General features: G+C 31.6%; 1 protein-coding gene and 1 non-coding gene across 4 annotated transcripts; one reads left to right on the forward strand and one right to left on the reverse strand.

The window, feature by feature from the left end:
* Nucleotides 1–7,727: 7,727 nt before the first annotated feature.
* Nucleotides 7,728–14,980, reverse strand: LOC132636335 (dihydrolipoyllysine-residue succinyltransferase component of 2-oxoglutarate dehydrogenase complex 1, mitochondrial-like). Of its 3 annotated transcripts, none has more exons than XM_060353155.1 (15): nucleotides 14,801–14,980; nucleotides 14,676–14,711; nucleotides 13,308–13,382; nucleotides 13,129–13,189; nucleotides 13,021–13,048; nucleotides 11,566–11,636; nucleotides 10,518–10,592; nucleotides 10,376–10,431; nucleotides 10,254–10,298; nucleotides 9,865–10,146; nucleotides 9,661–9,755; nucleotides 9,023–9,113; nucleotides 8,826–8,936; nucleotides 8,475–8,669; nucleotides 7,728–8,223 (listed from the first exon to the last, which is right to left on the reverse strand). In XM_060353155.1, exons 2-15 carry the CDS (start codon nucleotides 14,697–14,699, stop codon nucleotides 8,032–8,034), a joined length of 1,401 nt encoding a protein of 466 aa, XP_060209138.1. In that variant the 5' UTR covers nucleotides 14,700–14,711; nucleotides 14,801–14,980; the 3' UTR covers nucleotides 7,728–8,031. The 3 variants fall into 3 exon arrangements, with proteins under 3 accessions (XP_060209138.1, XP_060209137.1, XP_060209139.1); XM_060353154.1 differs by having other exon boundaries at nucleotides 14,649–14,711; XM_060353156.1 differs by lacking the exon at nucleotides 10,518–10,592 and having other exon boundaries at nucleotides 14,649–14,711.
* An 11,628-nt stretch (nucleotides 14,981–26,608) lies between these two features.
* TRNAF-GAA (transfer RNA phenylalanine (anticodon GAA)) lies at nucleotides 26,609–26,681 on the forward strand. The gene has a single exon. It is a non-coding gene; the product is annotated as a tRNA-Phe (tRNA).
* Nucleotides 26,682–27,528: the final 847 nt, after the last annotated feature.

A 27,528-nucleotide genomic window follows, 5' to 3' on the forward strand; every position in this document is an offset into this window, starting at 1 on the left:
CCAACTTATTTACTTGTTGTTTGGTTAAGGAATGTGTGTGGTGGCACGTAAATGGAGGCTTCTTTTATTCAACCTATGAACATGTCAAAGGGAAGCATTTTGATTTGGTTGTATGGCCCCAACTTGCTATTCCAAACCTTAAACCCAATAGTGGGAAATGGATATTTTTGGGCCTTATCCAAACACAAAATTTGGTGTAGAAATAGCATCAAGTAGTCGCTTTTGGACATGCTATTTAAATTGGACACTTTGCACGATTGGCCTAGTCGGGGGTGGTTTTGATTTTTGGCCCTCAAATTGCTAGTCTTTAATATGTAGCTTTCGCCTAAAAATTACTGGGTTCAGGCTTCGAACCCCCGCTCAATCAAAAAATTTTAAAGAAAATTGCAAGGTAGAGTTTGGATTCACTTATAAGGCAGAGTATGCCTTAAGGTAGCAACTCTACCCTTAAGGCAGAGTTTGCATGAAACTCTTCAAGGCAGAGTTTGCCTTCATGCATAAGGCAGACTCTGCCTTATAAGGCAGAACTCTACCTTATCAGGTTGCGAATCCAACCTCTGCTTTGCGATTTTATTATAAATTTTTTACTGAACGGGGATTCGAACCCGGAAGCTCATGATATTTTCGATCACTCTTTTAAGTGAAGGACAAAACTTAAAGACCAACAATTTGAGAGCCAAAAATTAAAGAGAGTGCCTTTGAAGGACAATATGCGCAAAAAAATGATTTAAACTACAGCTAGTTTTTATAATAATATAATATCATTTAAATTTTAGCTAGATGGATCAAACTTCAGACCCTTCCTATCGGGTTTGCTTCTACTTCTTCAGTTTTTGAACGCAAAGTCTAATTTTTGCCCTTTAAAGTTCGAATGTGCTTATTCTTTTTCTTTTTCATCTTCAGACCTTCAGGTCAAAAAAATTGAAATAATAGAACCTAACTTTCACCCTCAATTCTGAAGTTTGAACAGCATCCAAACTTCAGAGCTGAGGTATGAAATGAGGCTCTATCAATTCAAACTTTAGGCTTTTGAGTATGAAGTTTGAAACCTTAGATCCGAGGTTTGAAACTTTATTTGAGGTCTGATGTTTAATTTGGGAGAGCCAAACTTTAGATATTTTATAAATTTCAACGATATTTTAAATTGTGGTCCTAAAAAAGGACTATTTGTGCACTTAGCCCAAATTCGATCGGTTGTCAAATGGATGCTTGGTAAGAATTTGGTGAGTCAAAACTGATAAAGTAAAAGTATGAGTCATGATTCAACTTGTCCAAATACTATTAGAAAAATAAGTAAAAAATTGAATGGTGGGACATGTCTAACTTATAACTAAATAATTTCTTCTTGAAATTAAATATGAAAAACATATCTCTTTCTATACTACTTATTATTTATTCTTATGTTTAATGTAGATGATTTAACTATTTTAGCGCAAAATAACGAATCAAGATTCAATTTGTTACAGACTCTTATAGCTCATTTTAGTACGAGCATAAAATGGAAGAAGTGCACATATAGCCTTTAGGACCCCTATTTACAGAATAATAAAAAATTACAAAGTGTTTAAAGTTTAACTACCTCAAAATCAACTTCAAATCATTGGGTTATGATCTGAAGTTGAAATACGAGTCTGATGTTTCGGCTCTACTAAAGCCTAACTTCGAACCTTAGGTCTAAATTTAATAACATTTCAATATCAAACTTGCGGTCTGAAATTAAGCTTTGACAGATTTTAGGTCTGCGTTGACTCGAAGGTCTGAAAAAGAAAAAACATAGTACAAGCGGTCTAAAATATATCCAAACTGACTAAACTTTAAATAGTTCTTAAAGTTCAAGGGGAAATCCGTGCAAAAACAATCAATAGGGTGGAAATGGCATGGACTCACCACTTATTTAAAGTTTAGCTAGCTTTAAATCTTGTGCAAATATATCCAGTTTGTTTTAAAATGAACTTCAATCGTTATTAAATAATGGCTATGTTTTAAACAGTGACTTTAGAATGCGCTATTCGTGGACCTCGCCCATCAACAGAATAAATTGATTAAAAAGGAAAAAAATTACCTAGTGTAATTGATTATGCCCTATAATTACAAATTATAGTGATACGTTTAAATAATTACAAAACATAGCTATATTTTACATGTTATAGCAAATATATATTGATTCAAATAACCCTAAATTGTAGGCTGACTTTAAAAAGTTGAATACTCAGTTGATTTACCCCTTATTAATATTACAATCAACATTTCAGAATAGTGAAATTTTTTAATCTCGTTATCATTTAGAAAATCTAAGAATGAATCATTGATAATCAACTACGTTAAATGATCTTTCAAATTGGTCAAGACACTCTAGTTTATGGCCGCTTCTCTATGGTACCAGTTGTTGCTTCACTAATAGGCTCACGCTTCGACCTTGATCGTTATGGACTAGTACCAAGATCGAGTCCTAGACAAGCGGATCTAATTTTAACAGCTGGAGCAGTAACAACGAAAATGGCCTCCTCTGTAGTGAGATTATATAAGCAAATGCCTGAACCAAAATATGTTATTGCTATGGGAGCTTGTACAATTATATGCGGGATTTTCAGTACCTATTCTCATAGTACTGTTCGGGGAGTTGATAAGCTAATTCCTGTAGATGTATATTTGCCAGGTTGCCCACCTAAACCGGAAACGGTTATAGATCCCTTAATAACAAGCTTGCAAAATGGATCTGTTTATCATAAAGAAATTCGTCGTTCCTGACCCTGCTTCACCTTAATTGTTATTTGAACAAGTAAAAGTTTTGTGTTGGTCTGAGTGGGGATAGCATTTCTCTTCTGCATGTCCATGGAATTTTGAAAAATCCAAACATTTCAAAGATAGATCGAGAGGTAGGAATTTCTCGAACAAATTCATACAATTCTTGTATGCACGCGTATACTGTATATATGCTATCAACGTATACATATCTATATATACAATGTATCCGCGTATATACATTGATACTGTATTGGCGCATACAATGTATGTGCTACTTTTTCTTTGAAGAGTGAGCATAAAGTGTATATGCTACGTTTTAAAAGAAAATACTGCTACATCTTTGAAAAAACAATATAGCTAGTTTTTGTAGAAAAAGACACTAATCCTGCTACTTATGATACTTTTCCATTAAAATTTGATGTCATAACAAGATGTCGTAGTCGTAGCTCCAAGGAATATATATATATATTATGTTTCATTATGAATTTGTTATTCTTAATATATGGTTATTCTCTTAACTTCTTAATAATCTCGATGGATTAACCTGTAAATTTTTAGGTTTTAAAGAGGCCATTTTAATGTCTAAATAATAAAAGACGATGTTGGCCGTGGTTACCGGGGTGTGGTTAAAAAAGACTGTTATTAAGAACGAAGGTTAAGAGAAAAAGATAAACAGTATAACAAGATTCATGATTGCACAAAGTTCAGATTTAAAAAAAAAAAAAAAAAAAAGTACTGTTCATAAAAAAAAAAAAATTGGGAGATAGACAGAAAATTAATTATAACTACATGACTATATTTCTTCTTATCATGTAATTATAATTAATTTTCTGTCTATCTCCCAAATTATTATTATTATTTTTTAACAATCCTACTCGGTACTTCCTCCCTCCTATATTTCTTCTTATCATGTAGTTATAATTAATTTTCTTACATGCCTATTTGTGCAATCATGAATCTTGTTATATTGTTCATCTCTTTCTCTTAACCTTCGTTCTTAATAACAGTCTTCTTTAACCAGTCTTTATACATATATATATATATATAATCTAAAACTCTTTCTCTTAAGATTTATGAACTTTTGTAAAAGCGTAGTTTACACTACACAAAACTATGATAAAGACAATGATTTCACTGAAGCACTAGACTATGCTAGAGGAGTACTGGGTCCAAACTATTATATTTTCTCTTAAGATTTATGAACTTTTGTAAAAGCGTAGTTTACACTACACAAAGCTATGATAAACACACACACACACACACATATATATATATATATATATATATATATATATATATATATATATATATATATTATTTCTTCGTTATAATCTAAATAGTTTTAGATTATATATCCTAAATAAACCAGAAATACTAGTTAGAACAGACTGCGAAGCCATAGTTAAATTTTATAAGAAGACTGTTATTAAGAACGAATCTGAACTTTGTGCAATCATGAATCTTGTTATACTGTTCATCTCTTTCTCTTAACCTTAGTTCTTAATAACAGTCATTTTGAACATCCCTCATCTTCACTTTTTGGCAAAGTGACAACTATCAACGGATTGGTTTCTTCTATTGTTAGTTCTCCTAACAATATATAGAGAGGTTTCCCTTTATATTTAGAAATAAAGAAATATAGAAAAAAATTAAGCTATAAATAACTTAACTTATAATATATAAGTTATAAGTATATATAGTATACTTAAACATATATATATATATATAATATAAATTTTTAGATTTTATATCCTAAATTTTTCAATAAGAAAAGTTCAAAGGATTTAATGATTTCTTCTATTCTTTTAAACTAATGTTTAAAAGCGTAGTTTACACTACACAAAGCTATGATAAAGACAATTACAAAAAGAAAAAGCATAAAAAATACATAACACATTATAATAGAAATTATCCTCAATATAATAGAAAGAAATATTATCTTAGAAAATCATGAATCTTGTTATACTGTTCATCTCTTTCTCTTAACCTTCGTTCTTAATAACAGTCTTTCTCTTAACCTTCATTCTTAAAATCATTATAACTTAAGTTATAATTATAACTACATGATAAGAAGAAATATAGGAGTGAGGAAGTACCGAGTAGGATTGTTGAAAATTTATTTGAAAACAATATAAATTTCCGGCTTTGTCCTTTGTTAGTATATGTAGATGATATACTAGTGTTTAGTAGAGATATTAAAGAACATTTAGAAATAAGAGATAATAAATTCAGAAACATTATCTCAATATAATAGAAAGAAATATTGCTAGTTCTCCTAACAATATATAGAGAGGTTTCACTAAATAATAAAGAACGAAGGTTAAGAGAAAGAGATGAACAGTATAACAAGATTCATGATTGCACCAAAAAGTGAAGATGAGGGATGTTCAAGACTGGCATTAGAGTAGTTCTTAACTTCTTAATAACCTCGATGGATTAACCTGTAAATTCCTAGGTTTTAAAGAAGTCATTTTAATGTCTAAATAATAAAGGACGATGTTGGTCGTGGTTCCCGTGGTGTGGTTAAAGAAGACTGTTATTAAGAACAAAGGTATATATATATATATATACATATATAAATATATGTACATATGTATATACATATACATATAAAAATAGGAATCATGAACTTTGTGCAATCATGAATCTTGTTATACTGTTCATCTCTTTCTCTTAACCTTCGTTCTTAATAACAGTCTTTCTCTTAACCTTCATTCTTAAAATCATTATAACTTAAGTTATAATTATAACTACATGATAAGAAGAAATATAGGAGTGAGAAAATACCGAGTAGGATTGTTAAAAATTTATTTGAAAACAATATAAATTTCCTGCTTTGTCCTTTGAACTTTTCTTATGGATTTCGCATAATGGAAAAGACGCTAAACATTTTGTAGCTACTATAAATTCTCTCTATCAGTATTTTACAGACCGAAATTTAGTATTTTTATTTTTATTCCTGTTTTAAAATTATATAACTCTGTCTCTATGTCTATTAAAGTATTAAATATTAATACTTTAATATTTAATACTAAAGTATTAAAGTATTAAATAAAAACACTAGTTTTTATTAAGTTATAATATATTTCTCCAGCTCTCAGACAAAACCCAGACAAAATCCCTCAGTACAATGTACAAAAAGACACAGATAAGATAATTTTTTGTGATCACTGCTCTACTATGACCGACGTGGTCAAACGATTAAACCAGCAGAGCGTAGTTTACACTACACAAAGCTATGATAAAGACAATTACAAAAAGAAAAAGCATAAAAAATACAGAACACATTATAACAGAAATTATCCTCAGTATAATAGAAAGAAATATTATCTGCGTCTGTATCACTATATGTTTTTATATAGTCTGCTACTACTATTCCTTTTCAAAGATCTATTACTGAATTCTATCTTTGTGGATCATGTGCTGCTATAGGTGAAAATAGCAGACTGTTATTAAGAACGAAGGTTAAGAGAAAGAGATGAACAGTACCGTATGATTACAAGAGATGGTATTTCACCCAAATTACTCCATCTCTTGTAATCATACAGCTGTCATTATGTAGATGATATACTAGTGTTTAGTAGAGATATTAAAGAACATTTAGGACACCTACAAACAGTATTTAGACTATTTGTTTTTATATGTATATCATATACATATTCATACATACATACATACATATATATATATATATATATATGTATATACATACATACATACATACATATATATATATATATATATATATATATATATATATGTATATACATACATACATACATATACCATAATGGAAAAGACGCTAAACATTTTGTAGCTACTATAAATTCTCTCTGTCAGTAATTTACAGACCGAAATTTAGTATTTTATAAGAAGACTGCCATTATATAATAATAATTTGGGAAATAGACAGAAAATTAATTATAACTGCATGATAAGAAGAAATATAGGAGTAAGGAAGTACCGAGTAGGATTGTTAAAAATTTATTTGAAAACAATAATGTCTGCTAGCCGTTGCTTTTTTCAACGAATCTTTCAACTTTTTGTCTCATCATAACTATTTACGTCTGTCTGATTGTACACATATACATATATAAAGAACAGAAAGGAATGTTTAAAAGATGAAAATAGATTGTTTCTTCGTCTGTATCACTATATGTTTTTATATAGTCTGCTACTACTATTCCTTTTCAAAAATCTATTACTGAATTCCATCTTTGTGGATGCTGCTATATATATATATATATATCTTAATTCGCTTTAGAATAGAGATACCTTAGAATTTGTGCTCACTTGATCCTTGCCGTCTACAATAGAAAGATCACATAGCTTTTATACCATTCCTTTAAGCATTGAAGGCACATGGATCCAACCTGCATAAGATTCTGTCTCCACAACTTGTAAAATCTTCTACCCATTCCTTCTACCATGTAGTAACGAGGAATGACAAGATACTCACAATTGTCTACTATTAAGATGCCTTGATGCTGAAGTAGTAGGCACACGAGATGATGTCTTTTCATATCAAAGTGAATTTAATAAAGTGAAAAATTACATAAATAATTTTTTTTAAGAAAGTACTAAAAGGAAGAGGGCTTTCTAAGAAGAGCTTGGGACCTATGAAGATTTTTCAAGAATACACATTGAATGTTGAGATTACACATTAAACTTCTAGTAATAGGTCCATAATTTAAAAAGTCTGTGATTGTTCCAGAGAAAATGAAAAAAAATAAAAAAAAAAAATATATATATATAAAGCTAGAACAGTAATGTATGAAGTCTATCCAATGCTAAATGCAAAAACACATAATAGATCTATATGAACATCATGAGCTGCCTCGTAATAGAACCTGTTATTGCTGTGTAGATGAATCTGAAACAGAGATGAATCCCAATCAGGGCTACCAGTACAGTTCTAGGAAAGGAATCGCCTCAAATCAAGAAGACAAGACAGATACAAGAGTAACTACATAACATGAAACTGAAAGGCATAAAAAACTGGTGAAATATATTCAAGCAATAAATTATCCTCCGTGGGTGTCATCTGAAAAAGTAATAAGTTGTGGAAAAGGATGAATCAAGGAAAGGGAAAGATTGAATTGTAACATAGCTCTATTTGCATGTCTCAAGCATAGATGGTTTGCAACTGATTTAAGTAATCAGGGACAAAAGCAATGTCAAAGGCCTCAATAACTTTTGACTATGTTTATTCTGGTTTTAAGCTTGCGTGAACACTCAGGTATACCACAAACAGTCAAATCAAAATCCAGATATGGTTGTATATCTTCAAACATCAAGAAGCAGGCGACGTGGATCTTCTACCACATCTTTAATCCTTCTCAAAAAGTATACCGCCTCTCTTCCATCAATCAACCTATGGTCATATGTCAGCGCAATGTACATCATTGGTCTTGAGATAATGTCGCCTCCAACAACCATTGGGCGATTCACTATTGAATGCATTCCCAAGATAGCAGACTACAAAATCAAGCAACAAACATCAATGGTGAGATAGCTTTATGAGAAATTTCAAACTTTGTTGTCTCAATAAGGACAAGTACAACAACAACAACAACAACCCAGTGAAATCCTACATCGTGGGGTCTGGGGAGGATAGAATATACGCAGACCTTACTCCTACCAAGGTAGGATGGCTGTTTCCGAGAGACCCTCGGCTCAAATGAAGCATAAAAAGGGAGTCAGATAGGGTTAAAAATAAGGACAAGTACCTGAGGAGGATTTATGATGGGGGTACTTAGAAGACTTCCATACACACCACCATTGGATATTGTGAACGATCCTCCAGCCATTTCATCAATAGAGATGGTTCCATTAGTTGCCTTCTTAGCAAGCTCGTTTATTGTCTTTTCTATCTCAGCAAAATTCATCTTGTCAGCATCACGGAGAACAGGGACAACCAGACCCTGAATTGGCAAAGAAAAGTTGGAAAACATTGGCAATAAACTTAGTGCGGGGTCTCAAAAGCAGGTAAACGGACAAGTTCGACACATCAGATTACAGGTTGTCTATAAATTGTCAATTTAATTCGAAATATTGAGTCAAAGAAAGGGTGGGCATGCCTTTGGGGTACCAACAGCTATACTGATGTCTATATAGTCCCGATATATGATGTCATCGCCATCAATAACTGCATTAACTATAGGTTGATTCTGGAGTGCACTAACTGCTGCCTGAAATTTTGCATAAGACCTTTTTCATTCGTGTTTGTCAACATATATATATTTAAAAAAACTATTAACATTGATACTTTTCATACTTTGATAAATCCAGACATGAGTCCTAACTTCACACCATGCTTTTCAACAAATGTGTCTTTGTACTCAGATCGGAGCTTCATCAAATTTGTCCTGCAATAAGGAAGATTGAAGAAAGTGAATACAACTAATATAATGGGTGCATAGCAAACAGTTCATGGGCTAGGACCAATGGCTCCTACACCTCTAATGTATCAGAAGAACAGGAACAGTCTGCTTACAGGATATCAGCTTGAGAAAGATACTTAAGTTATAACCTCAAATGTCACTAGCCATAAAAAATCACCAAAAAGAAAGAGGTACTAAGATTTGGACTTCTAAATCACTCAAGTAAACTAGTTTTAGTCATCTAAAGGATCTGTACGTGGACCCTTCCATTTGCTTTGGCATACCATGTCGAACGGGTGTGATAGTATGGGTATTTCAAGTGGAATCTTCAAAAATACAAAGTCAGCAAAAATTAACATGCCGGTACCGGATACTTCTGCACGTATACTGAATATGTACCCTTATATGAATCCATGCGACATATATCAAGTTGTCCTTTTTCGGATATCTTTCTGATAACACTAGGGTTAAGCTAAAACATATGACAAAGAAGCTCACAAAGTTGTTCATCAAAATAACAATCCATACTTACATATCAACTTCATTGAATGTAGTCAACAATGCGAATGTGTTCTGAGAATCTTTCAAACGAGTGGCAACTCTTTTCCTGAGCCTAGTCATGGGAACCTATCATCAAGGGAGATTTAAATGTTGCTACTCGGTAATTGATACAGATGCTCAAATGAACAGTGTTGTGAGTAGTGACAATAAGCTTTCAAAAGTTTAAGAGAGTTACTCGTCTTTCCCGCTCTTTAGGGGGAAGTTGGGGTTCTGTAGCAGATCGTTTAGGAGGCGGTGAAGGTTCCTTAGGCTTCTCCTTCACAGGAGCTGTCTCAACTTTGGGTTTCATCTCTTCCTCTTTTTTCTCTTGAACGGGAGCAGCTGGCTTTGGAGCTTCTTTTTCAGATGGCTTCTCAGATGGAGCAACATGATCTACACTTTCCGCACCCTCACCGGATTTTGAAATGATAGCAACCTTGTAGCCTGGTTCCACAGTGTCTCCTTCCTTAGCTACAAACTATAAATATTCAAAAGCAGATGCAAAATCCATTGATATCAAAATAAGAAATGCATAATAAACCTGGGGAAGAAAATGAAGGGTTCCAGAGTTAAACGATATTTTACCTTTTGGATTACACCAGCTTCAGGACTGGTTACATCAATTGTTACCTGGATTACATGTAAGCCATTAACCTCCACAAAAACCCATAAAAGTTGGAGAAAATTGGTTAAACATGTTCGAATACCTTATCTGTTTCAATCTGAGCAATTGGCTCATCAACTTCTACTCTGTCACCAGGATCTGCATAAAAAGAATGAGAGATTAAAGGAACCAAGTGTTAAAGGAAAAAAAAAAAATCGTCGTGGACACAATAACAAAAAACACACTCTTCAGCAATTTAGCCAGTGTGCCGTCACTTATGGATTCGCCCATATGAGGAACAACAGCATCGACCAGATCACCTTTGGAGAAATACAGATGAAAAAAGCACAAAATGTTAGTGATCATATCACATTGCAGACACAATTGAGCGCAGTAGGGTCCGGGAATTCAAGCATTTTCTGAACTACTAATAAAATTGCCAGTCATCTCACTGATAGTCATCATTCTACCCCATTTAAAGGGTTAACACATCTTATGATAATCCAATTCTGAGAAATTCACGTATATAACAATGAAAACAAAGTGATGAATAGTAACTTTGTCACTGCAATTGGGAACAATTAATTGTGCACACGTTGAATACGTGTGTCAAAAGTCTCTATAATGAACTTGCTAGACATAACACTGGTAGTTATCATTAGACTCCACTATTGCAGTACAAGTATAGCTAATTCCTCCACTTTAGATTAACGTATTTCAAGACATCCATACAGCTGAATTCATATACTACTAATGAAAATAGAAGGGTAAAGGCCCTAATGTTCATACTTAATCCCAACCAAGCCCAATAGAAGAAGAAAAAGGAATAGCACTGCAAAGAAGACTAGAAATGGAAGCAAGAAGATGAATAAAAGTAAACATCCAACCACTCTACAATTTCACAACAAATGGAGTATAAATCAATTGTGAATTTCCAATGAATACCAAGTAGCTACCTCTGTATCTTTAGATAGATAAATGCAAATTAATCGTTCATTCTCAGACAAGAATTTGCATATTACCGTAATTAACATGTTAAACATTAGAGATCATAATGGAAATAACAAAAGAACCTGCAAAGTTCAATTAATATCTACATAAAATCTCCGTACTAAAACAGAAGGAAAAGTAAAAGGTATCTTCTCTAAGGATATCAACAGGTAATAATCATTTCAGGCGTCAAAAACTAGAGAAGAAATTTTAATTTACATGTTGGAAATTAGCAGATGCAGCATTATTATCAAGATTCAAGACAAGACAAGACAAGGTTAATCACTATTATAGAAGATATACCACTATTTGAACAAAAAGGCCTGCTGCAAATCTGTAGTGTTAGACTTGAGTGAAGATTACCCATAGCTCCCCTGCAGACAATGAAATACGTCATGTGCACCAACAAAAACGAGGGGAAAAGAAAAGTAGAAGCAGCAGAATGTAGCAAAATCATCAATTCTTACTCTTTACTCATAAACATCCATCAAAGAAAGAAAACCATCATAACAAGGTGCAGCATAAGAAAGAAAGGATTAATAGGTGGCAACACCCAATGAGCACATACTTCGAGACACATTATCTCATCTTTTGTTATACAGTTGATGATGAAAATGGGATAATAATAGTTAAATATGATTTCAGTCCAGCGTTTTATTTTGTTTACTTTTCTTTACACTACAATTTGAGAATGACTTTAAGGGTATAAAAGCGAAATATTACTGTTACCTTTCTAAAAAAACGGTATATAAAAGTGAAATACCATTGTGGTCAGTGCTATATTATTGACACAGGTCAACTGCTGAAGTAATACATAATATATGTACAGAAACACATACAAAAAGCACATTACATTTGTTTTTTAAGATCACCTTTTCTTATTGTTTTAAGATCCACTTTTTGGTTTTTGGGTACAGAGACTTCTTTGAGCATACAAAGTTATCAGACCTACGATCATAAAACTCCCTTACTCTCAGTTTATATGACAAAGTTCCAACCATATGGATGTCCCAAAAATGCCTACACAATAAAATCATTCACACCTTTTGCAAGTGTAAGATTCACTTCTGTTAAGATCAAATCAAGATCATAATATGATCTCCTTATCAATCTGCAAGTCTTCAACAATTATAATATGTTCTTCTAACCACAATGTGAATAATAATGCAAGTGAATTTATTAGTCTATAGGCAATCAAATTATGTTTGTTTGCTGGTATTATTACCAATACTCAATAAAATTATGTTTGTTTGCTGGTATTATTACCAATACTCAATATTGGTTCTTCAACAAAAAAAAATTCCGGTTTTGGTTTAGCTTACGATGTGTTTGGAAGCCCTCGGTCATTGTATTGTATAAAACAGGAAGGAGGGAGTGTTTTACTTATATCATGTATAGAAACATGTAGATTTTTTGTCTCTTTAGGGCACATGAACATGCTATCCTTGTCATGCTGCCTCAGCTCTTAATTTCTCATTTTAGTGCAGGAAGACACATAGGCAGCTGCCAAAAACAAGGTTTCTTCTTCCAGTAACGCGTAATGACAAAAAACAATGATCAAGCTGTATAGCTAACAGCAATACTAAGATATGCAAAGATAAAAAATTGTTGGTTTCACCTCCAAACATAGAACTAAAGCAAAGCTGTCCTACGAGGAGGAAAATGGTTAGGCTAATTGGAGGAAGCATATGGTGAATCTTTTCATGCTATACAACTTTACGAAAAACAGGTCTCCTAGTAATGAACATGGTCACTAACCTTTCTGGCCACAAGTTCATTGAGCATCCTGTAACGGAAACTAGGAGTTAATAACAATAGCAACATGAGATGAATAGATTGAATTTGTGATTGAGCCATCATGATTACCAGGTAAAACAAGGTGACTGAAATGCCGAGCATGACCGCATTGTCGAGGAAGAAGTAATATCTGTTGACATGTGAAAAGTATGTTCTGCTTAAAATCTCAAATAGAACAAAATGAAAATTAATCTGCATCTTAGTAAGAAAATGAAGCATTTATATCCCGCTATAAATATAGACCTTACCTCTTCTGTTGCGGCAGAGGAAATTCTAGATGTAGACACTGCAGGTCGAACCGCATGCATAGATTTCCCTAAATACTGCCCAAAAAAAAAAATTGCCGTATAAATTTCATCAACCAATCATAAAGTACCGAACATCGTACGCAACTGAGGCCCGTTTGGCCATGGATAATTTTCACTTTTTTCCAGAATTATATTTGGGCAGTCAAGAAATCTCATGTTCAGAAGATGAAAGTGGCGGAAATGAGAATGCTGCGATGGATGTGTGAGCACACTAGGAGTGATAGGATTAGGAATGAAGTCATCCGAGACAAGGTTGGAATAGCCTCAGTGGAAGACAAGATGCGGGAAGCGAGGCTGAGATGGTTTGGGCATGTGATGCGGAGAGATGAAAATGCCCCAGTGCGGAGGTGCGAGAGGTTGGCCAGCGACGGTTTCAGAAGAGGTAGAGGTAGGCCGAAGAAGTATTGGGGGAAGTGATTAGACAGGACATGGCTCATTTCCTGCTTACGGAGGACATGACCTTAGATAGGAGGGTATGGAGGACTCATATTAGGGTAGAAGGATAGTAGGTAGTCGCGTTAAGAGTAGTTATGTTGTTCTATAGTTTCTTGTCTCTTGATTTCTGCGAGTTTCTGCGAGTATCTGTTAGTTTATAATGGCTTATTTACTTTCATTGTTTTCATTTTCATAGTTATTTATAGCAGTTAATTCTCCTTTTACCATGACTTTCTTGCTTTGTTATTCCTTGCTTTCATATTGTTTTTGATACGCTTGATCATATCTAACCTTTTTTTTTTTTTTCTCGCCTCTCTTGAGCCGAGGGTCTTTCGGAAACAGCCGCCCTACCTTTCAAGGTGGGAGTTAGGTCTGCGTACAATCTACCCTCCCCAGACCCCACATAGTGGGATTATACTGGGCTTGTTGTTGTTGTTGTTGTTGTTCCAGAATTATATTTGGGCATAGAAATTGTTAGAATTTTGCAGAATTCGACAAACTCCAAATACCTTTTTTCAGTCCAAACTACTCACAAAAATTCAACATGTTTCTAACTTGTATTCATGTCCAAACTCATCAAAAAGCAATGCCGCTATGAATGCTTGGCTGCCACAACAGCCCACACTTTCCCGGTTCATAATTACTGAAAATCAGAATCAAACGAGCTTTGACCCTTGTGTTCCACAAAGAGATATTGTGTAATTTTGAGACACTTTTGATCTCATATTAGGCTTCTAGTTTCATTTTCCTGTCTCTTTATTTTATTTATACTATTGTCATTTCGCCTGCTGGTAAATGGTTCTTTTGAACCCCCCAAAAGAGGAAAAAGGAAATAAGGAATGGTACCGAAGCAGAAGAGGCGGTAGAAACGACCTTGCGCCTTAAAACACCCAGCATCCTTTATCAAATCTGTTCAAATCAATAAAAAAACAATAGTGTAACAAAATGAAACAATGATGTAGATCTCTTATAGAAGAAAAGTAATACATATTTTTGACCTCAAGAATCAATGGAGTAGGGTTTGTTTGGGAGACCGCCGATTGAAAAAAGGAAAGTCGCAAACCAGTGAATACTTTTCTGCAGTAGCTTGCTTTTTTTCTTATTCCTTCCGGAAGGAGTTAGAGGGAACAATGGACTGACATGTCAACTTGTCACCAAACACAATTAGAGAAATGGGGAAAATACACAACTTACTCCCTAAAATTGTCCCCAAAAAAAAAAAAAAATTACCTAAGCTTCATTTATTTACCCACAATTAGGCCTGGGCATTGAGCCGAGCTCAACCGAGTTTTTTACCATATCGAGCTCGAGTCAAGCTCAATCGAGCTTTGCCAAAGTATAACCGAGCTCGAACAGGCTCAACCGAGCCTGGTTTTACCGAATCGAGCTTTGATCGGACATTAACCGAATCAAATCGAGTCGAGCCGATTTTTTTTTTTTTTTACTTAAACCAAGATGAGCTGACTCAGCTTTGTGCCTAGGCCTACCCACAATGAATGTTTTACTTTTAATTATTTAAATCTCAATCATCAAAATCGATTTACTTTTAAGGTCTCAATCTTAATTATTAGTGCGTTTAATTTTATAATTTTAATCGCTTAATAGATCTGAATTTATCTAAGCAATTAAGATATATAACTTAAGTCTTAGTATTATTAAGATTTCTATTCAAAATTCTCTACAAAGATGCACCTTCATCACTAATCGTCATTGTCGCTCATCATTATCAATTAATACCACCCATACCCACTGTCACTGTCAGTCACCACATTCAGTCGTTATCACCATTAGCCACCATTTACAATCATCACCACCAATTACCATAACAACCCCCAATCACTACCGATAATCACTATCATCAGCCACCAATATATGTCATCAACCACTGTTATCATTCACCACCACCATTAGATATCACTATCGTCCACCACAATTGATTTACTAGTGAAATCTTGTCCCATCTTTGGATTAGAGAGAGTCACTGATACTTATTGAGTAATGTGACAATGTACTCAATCTCTCTTTAGCCCTCTTTTATTTTTCATATTTCAGGATGAGATGTGACACGTGATGAGCGGACAGCACTAGGATGACTCTCTACATGAGGTATATGACACCACTTCTATTCTGTGGTTGCTAGTATGTTGTTTATTATTTTCTTTAGTCGGGAGTTGTCCCAAATGTTGTGTTATTCTTTGGTGTAGATGCTCCATAAATAGTTGTGTTAGGTTGTAATAATGGGATAATACACGACACACACGAAATGACATCTATTTGATTTTGATTTCATTATTCTTATTAAATGCTTCATATATGATTTCGTTTTTTGGAAACGCTTCATGATTAATTTGAAATGAGAATAATTTTCAAATGGCTTTCACGATTAATTAGTTTTTATGCCTATGGTTGGGATGATCATATGTTTTAGGACGATCATACGTTTTAATTTACTCCGATCATGTAGTGTGTTTGGTGCAAATCAGGTGGATTTTGATCATGACATTTAACATCCATTTTGACATCCTCTTGCTACATTAATGCTATTTCAACTCAATCCCAAACTATCCTCAACACTATATTGGTACACATATCTAACATATAACACAAAAAATCGAGTTTCACCACGTTAATCATCGTCTAAAGTCATTGTAGGATTCATTTAGGCATTCAAATGAATCCTACTATAACTTTAGACGTTTGATCAGACCAAATAGTTGATGTACGGTCCTTTGTCTTGGATGTTCATATTTCAGTAAGTACTCTTCTATTCTTTTCAATACTTAGGAATTTATGGGGTGTTTATTATTTAATATTAAAAAAGTACTCTAGGAGTCCAACAAGATCATCTTTGGTGATTCCGCACTTCTCAGTATAGAACTTGCCCAGTAATTGTCTTGTTTAAGCATTCAACAGTTTTGCTATCGCGCGGATCGTTTCAAAGGAAAAAAACACACTATAAGACGTGTGTATTAAAAAAAAGAACCTAAAAGCACTTCTTGTTAAACAATATTTTGGTACAACAGAATTAGTCAAGATCTTTAGAACTACAATAATTGATCCACCAAAATGAATATTTAGGACTATACAATGTATGCAAGGTAAACTTATTTGCATTATCGGCCTTCTTCAACCAAAGTAGATTTCTGATAGATTGTTGCATCAATACATGTTTCCTAAACTATCAATGTGCTACCAAAAACTTAATCAAAATCTTCACCAAGACTAATTCCTACGCATACTACATATTATGAATTTACATAAAAGAAGAGAGGATACACTGCCAAATTTGACACTAAAGCAAAAGAGGATAAATGGACAAATTATGTACGTTTGTTTTCAAAAAAATAATATGTGTGAGTGCACATTTGTTTTTGTTTCAGTTTGCAATCAACTCGCTAAATTGTCATATTAATCATACAGTCACTATTCACAATGTATCTATGCAAAAGAAAATTAACTATCTATCATAAGTAAACTTTCTCATGAATAATAAATGTGTATTCACCATTTGTATTGTTCAAGAATATTCCAAACCTACATAAAGGTGGCCGTAGATTCATTAACTACTAATTCACAAATCATAGTTATCTATTGTCACATGTATCATAATAATCGTTGTTTAAATACTTAAACAGTGGGGACATACACAACAAATAGTCATCACATGGAGCAACAATAATCATCAACATGACCAAGTAAACTCTTTACTTACTAAAAAGCAAGCTTCCCTAAACTATTGAAGAAGCCAATTTAAAAGCTATGTAAAAACAATTACGGGACATGCCTCTTCCCTTACAATTGTACTTGAGAATTTTCCTGTGCCACAAACAACAAACAACAGAATATCATATTTTAAACATCTTTTGCACCAAACACATTTAATCATACAATCAACAATCATTTTCTGAAGTATGCTAATTGTTAGTCTGGTTCACTTTCAACGGAAAACCATCTCAAGCAATTTACGTTTAATTTTTTCCCGCGGGTTAGTAATCGCGCATCCTTTAGTGATATTACTTAAAAGGTAATAAAGTAAAAGTAAGCAAAGGAAGAAAAATAACACATTAACGATTGTTGTGAATGCACATCAAACATCCTCAGCGAGTTTGATAATTTACTCAAACAAATCAACATCAAAAGAAATTATAAAATTGACAGACTACTCATATTAATGATTGCTATGAATGCACATCAAACATCCTCAGCGAAGTTGATAATTTCCTCAAACAAATCAACATCAAAAGGAAAAGATCATAAATTGACAGACTACTCATGTTTTATACTTTCTTTTATTTTTGCTAGCTAAAATGGTTAAATAAAGTATCGCTCAACAAAAACTTCAGTAGAAAATAACACACACTACATATGATTAGTAACTCTCCTTACATATTCTCTGAATCTTTGCCAAAAGGGGTCCCAACTCCACCTTCTGCTCCTTCCAAAAGGCATAATGGAATCAATCGCGAAAATTTCTATCGATGAAGGAAAATCAAAAGAAAAAATATCATAAAAGATCATAATTTACCTTCATTGAGGATTTAATGAAGTTTCTCTAGTGATTACATCCACGTTGTAGTTTTTTCTCATTTTTTAGAAATTTGAATATGGTTACGTCTGTGCAAAGAAAAGATCTCAAATTCTTGAAAAAAAACATATAACTGAAACATTTAAGGAGTTTCTATTACAACATATTACTTTCTCAACGCATAACTAAGTTATATCTTCAATTTCATGTACCACACCTTCAGTCTGCCCCGCTATCAACAAAATTAATGGCCCTAAGCAAAATAGATCATGAAACATGTATTATAAGAAAAAGATCAACAACATGGGAATGACGAGACAATACCGATAAGAACTTTTGTTAAACCATGTAAATTTAGTATTGTCAAATTGATAACTGCAATGAAAACTCAAGATGAGTTAGTCGTTGCTAATAGTGAAATCAAAATTCCTACATTGAGTGAGCCATATGAATACCACCAAGAATCTATCAATCATAGAGTAAAAACTAAAATTTAACAACCAAGTAACTGCTCCATCATCCATAAATCAAGAACGTTGTATATACAATACCACTACATATATAAGCAAGTTTCCTCCTGGTAAACTTCACTAAACCTACAAAAAAATAAAGTTGAAATCAAACTTAAAAGTTAAAGATATATTTATACGATAATGATAAAGAATTAAAAATATATTTATCTTCAATATAGTCATAAAATCCTAAGGCACTCACTGAATGGAAAATTACTTCAAGGAACTCTTTGACTCTTCCAATGCAAAATCTTCTTTCAGGGCCTGCTATCACTAATTGATCATAATTTTTTTTTTCACTCACTTTTTATCAAGTCATTCCCTGTGAGGCTGCGACCATTATTGATTTCAGTCCAAATTCTGCTACATATTCTCCTTCTGGTATTCTTTTACCTATGTAGTCTTATTTTTCTGATGAGGCGGATTGTTTTTCTTCAAAAGCTGATTTTCTTTTATGTGGATATAGTTCGATATTCTTCAAATGGTATATGAGAGGCAGAAAAAGACTAATAATCAATTGAAAATTAACAATATTATAGTTCTTTTGAAAGCGACGCCATTGCCGATTTCAGTCCGAATTCTGCTAAAGCTTCTTGTTTTGGTATTCTTCTGTCATAACTCTCCTTTTTGCTTAAACCGCGCTGTTCAAAACTTAGTCTCAATTTCAGTAACTTCATCCACAATTGAACTTTTTGCTTTCCAAAAACCTGCACATACAGTTTAATTAGTTAACTTACATCAAGTTATATATGTATCAAACCATTCCCTACCACCATTATTAGTTAACTTACATCAAGTTATATATGTATCAAACCATTCCCTACCACCATTAATGAGAATAAAGAAAGCAAATACAAACGAAGAGAGCAAAACTGTATGGTTATTGAGAATGTAGATAGCAAACACAAAAGAAAACTGTAACAACGCTAGGAGAAAAGAAGAGAGAAAACCCCTTCTTATTTCATCCTTTTGTTTTCAAAATAAAGAGGAAAACTTAATTGTGCAATATTTAAGGAAATTTTACAGCACTAACTAATTAAAAAACATAACAGCTAAATAGTTACATTCCTTAATAGGAGAAACCTATCATTTTGGAAGAGAATCACGTTAAAATCCCAATCCTATAGTCCTGATTTTTCGCCCATCGCACTAACCAATTACAGTGCCAATAATTTATCATTAATGAGGCAATATTATAATTTTCAATATTTTTGGTTGAAGCATGGAAATAACGGTAGAAATAATCTTAATTAATGCAGAATTGATGAGAAACCTGCATCCCTTTCTTTCAAAACATAAAATATGTTAAAGTTTTACAATTTCTCTCTTTGAGTGTGAGATTTTGTTTCAACTAATATCCCACTAAAATAGAGCACACGTCTTTTACTTAAAGTTGACTCCTTTTATAGTCTTTTGCTCCATATTTACAGCAACTGAATTTCTTATTATTGCAACTCTAATAGTCAATTTATACAATTTAATATTGCAAAAAGTAAAACTCCTATTACGATTGAAACTCTAATAAATTGTTAGTTCAAATTGGATTTGCATATAGATTATTCCCTAAATCAAGGAAAATTTATACTAACGCGATTTTCTTGCAAATTTGGATGATATAAAATTGATTAACAGTTTTTTCCATATATGTTGATTGATTATTAATTGATTAACTTTTCAACTCATTTTATATCATATGAATATTCTTTGTCATATATAAATATTCCTTATATCATTTCAAATACGGCAACTTTAAATATTGAGCGACAAATTAGGAATAAATTATTTAGGTTAAAGTAGTTGAATACTTATAGCTAAAAAATAGGAAGTAATTAGGTGCTTCATTTCTACTACGATAACTTCTGATTTTGAGAGACAAATTAGGAACAATTTTTTTTAGGTAGAAGTAGTAGAAGATTTGTAGCTAAAAAATAGGAAGTGAATTAGTTATTTAATTTCTAAGATTACACGATTAATTCAAAACTTAAAAAGATATGAATCTCCAATCAAATCCACCAAATTAGGTGTGTACATTTAATAATGTCAATTAATTTATTTTTAAATTAAAACAAATAGAATTTGTTGTCAAGTGGCTTGTTCATATTATGTCACTTTGCTTATTATCAAGATAGACTACCCTCCTTAACCAAAAAGACAAACATTTGTCGATCTGTCGAAGATTACTTTCAAATTTAAGTCATCTGATCCAACTTGGTTGCAATTAGTATTGATGCTTTTACAGCTGATTTTTCTTTTTTTTTTTAATTATTTTTACAGCCAACTGATATTAACTTGGTTGAAAGTAGTTCTAATTTTTTTTTAAACCTAGGGACTTTGGGGGCCTAGCTGGTAAAGAAACGTAATTCATCAACAAACTTGAAAATTGTAATACCTTTCACATTACCTTTGAACTATAATATATTTGAATTATTTTTCTATCCAAACAATGTTTTCCCATCCATCAATAACTACGGAAAATATTAAGAATATACGATAGAGAAATAAGTTGTTAGCAAAGTGAAAAATGCTAATAAAAGTACTTAAAATTTATTTTGGCTTAAAAATACCTAAAATAAGTCAATCCAAACAGCAAACACAAATTCTCAAAAGTGAAATTTTATCTTTTTATTCTTTGAAGATAATGTTCATTTTTTTGTGCGGATCGCCCTTCTTTTGCGGTGGTCTTTAATATTATTTATTGATGATATTTATACCATTTATCAATTGCTATTTTAAATTTTTATTCGTCTGATTAAACGTAAAGTTTTTTTTTTAATTTTCTCCTATATTCTTATGTTGTACATGCTGGCAGTAATCAACAAATATTTCACTTAAGGTAGGATTAAGTTTTAAATTAACAAAAAACACAAATAACTTATATCATTGTTAAATACTTTAAAAGGTATCAAAATCTAGATTATAGTCCTTCCTCTCAATCAAAAAATAAATTCTAAAGTACGGTTGTTAGTTAGTCTAATTTTACGTGCGCACACTTGAAACATAAAATTTACCTAATATATGACTATATTAAAGTGGAACTATAAAACACTATTTTCATATATAGTCTAAAAATGTTGGAGAAACTGTAGTTAAAGAAAATACAATTTGATCTCCAAACAGTAATAATACTGGACAATTGCAAAAGAATATATTTTTCACCTTTTTAATATTAAATATTTTTACGAAATACGAGATAATCAATATTTTTTATAATTTAGGATAAAATAATTAAGTTCAACATGAAAAGGTTATTATAATGTAGATTCCACAAAAAAGTCAATTAAATTAAGAAAAAGGAAAAAGAAAACGTTAGAATATCTTAATATTCATCTTTTGGAAGGAAAAACAAAGCTTAAAGCAAGAACAATTTAATTTCAATGACTTTTCAGTATTTTTTTTTTTTGCATGTTTTAATTTGAAAGAATATATACAAAAGTATCTTGTAATAACAAAACTTTTAATTATATATGATATGATATGATATGATATGATGATGATATTATATATCATAATATTTTAAATTTTAAATAACTCTTAAAATATTCTAAACGTTTTCATCATTTTATCTTTTCTAGTTAGTTGGCATGTGGTTCATCATAAACATTATCATATTAGTTCAATGTCTATTAAATGACTATATAACATTATTAACATAATCCACTACAAGAAAGAAGACATTTGCCAACAATTTTTTTGTTGTTGCCATAAATAAACTATTGTTGCAAAAAAGTACTTTTGGCATCAACATTTATTTTGTTGTTGCATAAACTTTTCCCAATGGCTGCTACTGCAATGACATGCGACAATTTTTTTGTTGTTGCCAAATGTACTTTTTGCAACAATAATCAATAATATGACAACAAAATTAAATTGTTTGGTAGCAAAAAAAGTTTATTTTAAAAGATTCATCATATATGCCAACAATAAAACTAAGTTGTTACCAAATATTAAATTTTGCTAACTATATTATTTTTGTTGCCAAAAAAGTTATTGCCATTTTTGTACTTTCTTGTAGTGTTTAAAGAGAATAAGTATCACAATGGAGCAAACATTTTTTTAATGCAATAAGTGTGGCCTGCTATTTGATACGCAAATGCAACTTAATAGGCACATGGTTTCTCATTTTAAAGAAGAGTGCCCTCATTGCGGTAGAGAGTTTACAAAAGGAGGTAGCATAAAAAGACATATACTTAAAGAGGAGAAGCAAAAAAAAAAAAAGAGGTCGTAGAAAAGTTTTTGAAACCTGTTACTAAGACGGAGAAGAAGAAAGACCATGTTTCGGGGAAAACCGGCAACCCCTCCGTTTTGGGCCCCAAAACGTTGGGGACCTCATTTCATAATGATCATTTGAGTAACAATAATGTATAGGTTTGCCTTTTTAAAATTAGTATTAGTATCCGCGCGATGCGCGGATATTATTAAAGAATATTAATATAAATTATATTATGATTTTGTTTTATTTGTATGGGTGCATTAATTGAATCATATTAGTTTAACAAATATTTAACTGTCATTTTGTTTTTTAGGGCAATGTACCCAATAACAAAAACTCTATAAATCAAAGGAAACAAATTATGTAGATACAATTATCATATAGCATTTTGATGACTTCATATATCATAATAAGATACAAAAAACAAAAAATGTAATATGATACCAAAAAATAAGTTTACATTATAATTAAGAGAATATTAATTATTTCAAATTAAATTCAATAATCACTTATTTATTGTATTGATCATTACTTAGTACTTACACTATCATGTGACTTTTTATTAATCACCCCCCCCCCCCCCCCCAATTTAATTTAAAATAATTAATATTCTCTTAATTATAATGTAAACTTATTTTTTGGTATCATATTACTTAGTACTTAGATGTGACTTTTTATTAATCACACACCACCCCCACCCACCCACCCTTCTCTTATATCAAAATGTTTTTTTTTTTTTTTTGTATATTTTACTATTTTGAATTTGTAGTCTTATCGATAGATAGAGTTTTTCATCATACATTTTATAAAAAATCATCTGAAACGCAAATAGTCTATCCTTTTTATTTTTGTTATTTTTTTTTTTTTTTTTACCTTTTCCTCTTTTTTTGTTCTTATAATATCATATATTTGGTAAAACATTTTCAAGTGGTTTGTTAGGAGCTTTCCACCTGATTTAGTGCAAGATATTCTATGAAAACTCTATAAAATTAAAGAAACTGAATTTTAGTTATCAAAAGATATTAAGTTCCTTATTTTCTTAATGCAAATCTTTGAGATTACAATTTATATGTATCCATCTAGGTAGGATGGATTAGAAAAACATTTACGTATAAGTCTAATCACCGAATTGGATAAATCACTAAAGTTTAATGTTGTCACTAAATTTATGTAGCATGAATCGCTTGAAATTACAAACTTACCTTAAACAACAAATATCAATTCGAAAAACATAGTAATATAAGTAATTCTTCATAATATTCTAATTGAGGGTATCAAGAACAAATAAAACTACAAAATAATTCACAAAGAAATAACATTATAATTAATTCAAAGTATGTGGAGAAGTGATAAAAGCAAGTATTTATTAATAGTCTATTAAATTTAGAAATCAAACAAAAAATATTAAATTTAGAAAAGCATAAACTTACACCATTACTGCACACGCAATTGATATGAATTGATGGGAGAAAAGTCCTAAGTTCGCAAAGATATTTATAGAGATGGGAAGGTGAGGAATCTTTTGAGATTTTATTACAAATGTAAAAGATCTTATTACAAATATGGCATTATGGCATTACCGGGGATAATTGCAATCACGCTTTTAATGCTATAATCAAGGTGAAAATTCCCAATAATTAAAGGATCACGTTGCCATTTCACAGAATAAAGGGTGTAAAAAGTTATTTTACTTTTCTCTCTCTTCCATGACCAAACATTGTTTAAGCTAGTAATTATTTTTCTTTCTTTTCTTGCTTTGGTCCTATTTTTGCTAGCACAAATTAATCTCCTATTACTTGATAAACTGCAAAATTTTTGATGATTTGACTACGTTAACTGTGCATAGTAAATTATGCTTTTTACAGACATAATTAAGTCTTCACCCAAAATATCCAATAAGAAATCCCAACTTTTCTCTTTTTTTTTTTAATATATATATATAAAATAAAAAATTCTAAATATTTATAAAGTTGTTGTATATCTCAAAGTTAATGGAAATTGATACCAGGTGTTCTTATTTCTTATAAGTATGTATTATGCAATAAATATTATCAATATCTTATGTATCAAGTATTATGAATAGGTGATAAAATTTTATACCAATTATTCATTTTATGAAAATATGTATTATACTGTCAATATTACCTGTATAAATTTCTTATATCTTTCAACATTTCATGTGTATATTAAATATACCATAAACATATCATAAAGTATTTCATACCAAATATAGTTTTTTTATATCTCGTATAATATTTTTATATCTTCAACATTTCATGCATACGTTAAATTTATCATGAACACACCATATATTTTCACAAATTAGTTATGGTTATAATGGATGTGTGATGGAAGATTAAAAAAAAATGTAAAAAAAAATAAATAGGAATGGAGTTATTTTTGGTTCAATCTTTACGTGCTTTATGCTTATCTAATTTTGATATTGCATTAATTTTAATGGTACACGTGTTCTTCATATAGGCTTGAATTTACCCTAATTGAAAGAAAGTAACAAAGGAAAAATATTATAAATATTATATCTTACCATTTAAAGGAGTATTCTTGACTATAAATTAGATCCCAAAATATCAATTAATTATATTTCTCCAATCAAATACACCAAATTAGGTGAGTTCATTTAATAATGCGAATTAGTTTCTTCTTATAATATTACAAATAGAATTTGTTGCCAAGTGACATGTTCATATTACGCCACTTGGCTTAATATCAAGCTAGACTACCCTCAAATCAATTAGATAAAATCCTAACTAGTATAAATTAGGTCCAAAAATATAAATTAATTATATTTTTCAAATCAAATCTAACAAATTAGATGAGTATATTTAATAATGTCAATTAATTTCTTTTTAAAATTGATACAAATAGAATTTGTTACCAATTGGCTTGTTCATATTATGCCACTTGGATTAATATTAAGCTAGACTACCCTCCTTTTATTATAATATAGATATAGATTAGGGGTTCCAGCTTATCTTGTTGCACTAGTCACATGTTTACGTGCACCAAAATCATGCAACTACACTCCAACAAAGTTAAGGGAACAAATGAAAGGGAGATTTTCTCGATGGACATATATTTCTATTGACATTACACACGAACGTGTGAAGAATGTTTAATACGGTATAATAAAGAGTGGTCGGTTGAACACTCTTCATTAAAAAATTATACTTCGTATATAAAGAATTATACTGAGCATATAGGTCAAAATTAAATTTTATAACAAATCTTGAACACCCTTAAGAAATTTTTGATTTTGCCACTGTCTTGATACATATAACTTAAGTATAGGCAATGGAAAATTTATCCTGAACAAGACATGTAGAGAGGAGAGTACCTCTTATCGACCTGCTCTTGCAAGGGTGTGAATAATTTGGAAATATAGAAATAAGTTAAGATTAATTTCTCATGAAAATAAAAGAGAAAGAGAGTTGAATTTGCTTAAGTGGATGGTTCAAAGTACTAGTAATAGAATCTCGTTTTATTAGCCAACAACAGATATTATGTAGAATTATTTTATATTTAAAATAAAGTAGCAGAAGCGGGGATAGCTCAGTTGGGAGAGCGTCAGACTGAAGATCTGAAGGTCACGTGTTCGATCCACGTTCACCGCATTCTTTTTATTTTTATTTTTCATCTCCTCGTTGAAGTCCCATTCTCTTCTACATTTATTTTTCGCTAACTGGGGCATTTTATATTGATAAGGTAGGAAATTACCTAGTAATGGAATGGAACTAATACATAAAGAGACCAGGAATTCATTCCTGTTCGGCACTTTTGCTTCAGTATATTGGTTAATAACCTAACCTCACATTCTTGGAGGCTAAGTTACTGAGACTCTTCATTTTTGATGCCACACCCTTCACCGCATTCTTTTTATTTTTATTTTTCATCTCCTCGTTGAAGTCCCATTCTCTTCTACATTTATTTTTCGCTAACTGGGGCATTTTATATTGATAAGGTAGGAAATTACCTAGTAATGGAATGGAACTAATACATAAAGAGACCAGGAATTCATTCCTGTTCGGCACTTTTGCTTCAGTATATTGGTTAATAACCTAACCTCACATTCTTGGAGGCTAAGTTACTGAGACTCTTCATTTTTGATGCCACACCCTTCTCGCCGCACGACGAGTGCGGGTGCGGGTGTGGATGCGGGAAGAGGCGGATCCAGAATTTAAATTTTAGGGGTTCAATTTTAATATTTTAAGTATTGAAACCATTATATTTAAAAGTTATGGGTTCATATCTACTATTTATTACTCCCTCTATTTCAACTTACGTGAACCTATTTTCTTATTAGTCCATGCCAAAAAGAATGATCCCTTTCTATATTTAGAAACAATTTACGTTTATGCAATAATTTATAGTCACACAAAGTATATGTGACTCATTTAACACCACAAGTTTAAAAGTCTTCCCTTATTTCTTAAACTCCGTGCCCAATCAACTGAGTTCACA

The sequence above is a fragment of the Lycium barbarum genome, chromosome 4 (assembly GCF_019175385.1).
Source record: "Lycium barbarum isolate Lr01 chromosome 4, ASM1917538v2, whole genome shotgun sequence".
In the NCBI taxonomy this organism is placed as follows: Eukaryota; Viridiplantae; Streptophyta; class Magnoliopsida; order Solanales; family Solanaceae; genus Lycium; species Lycium barbarum.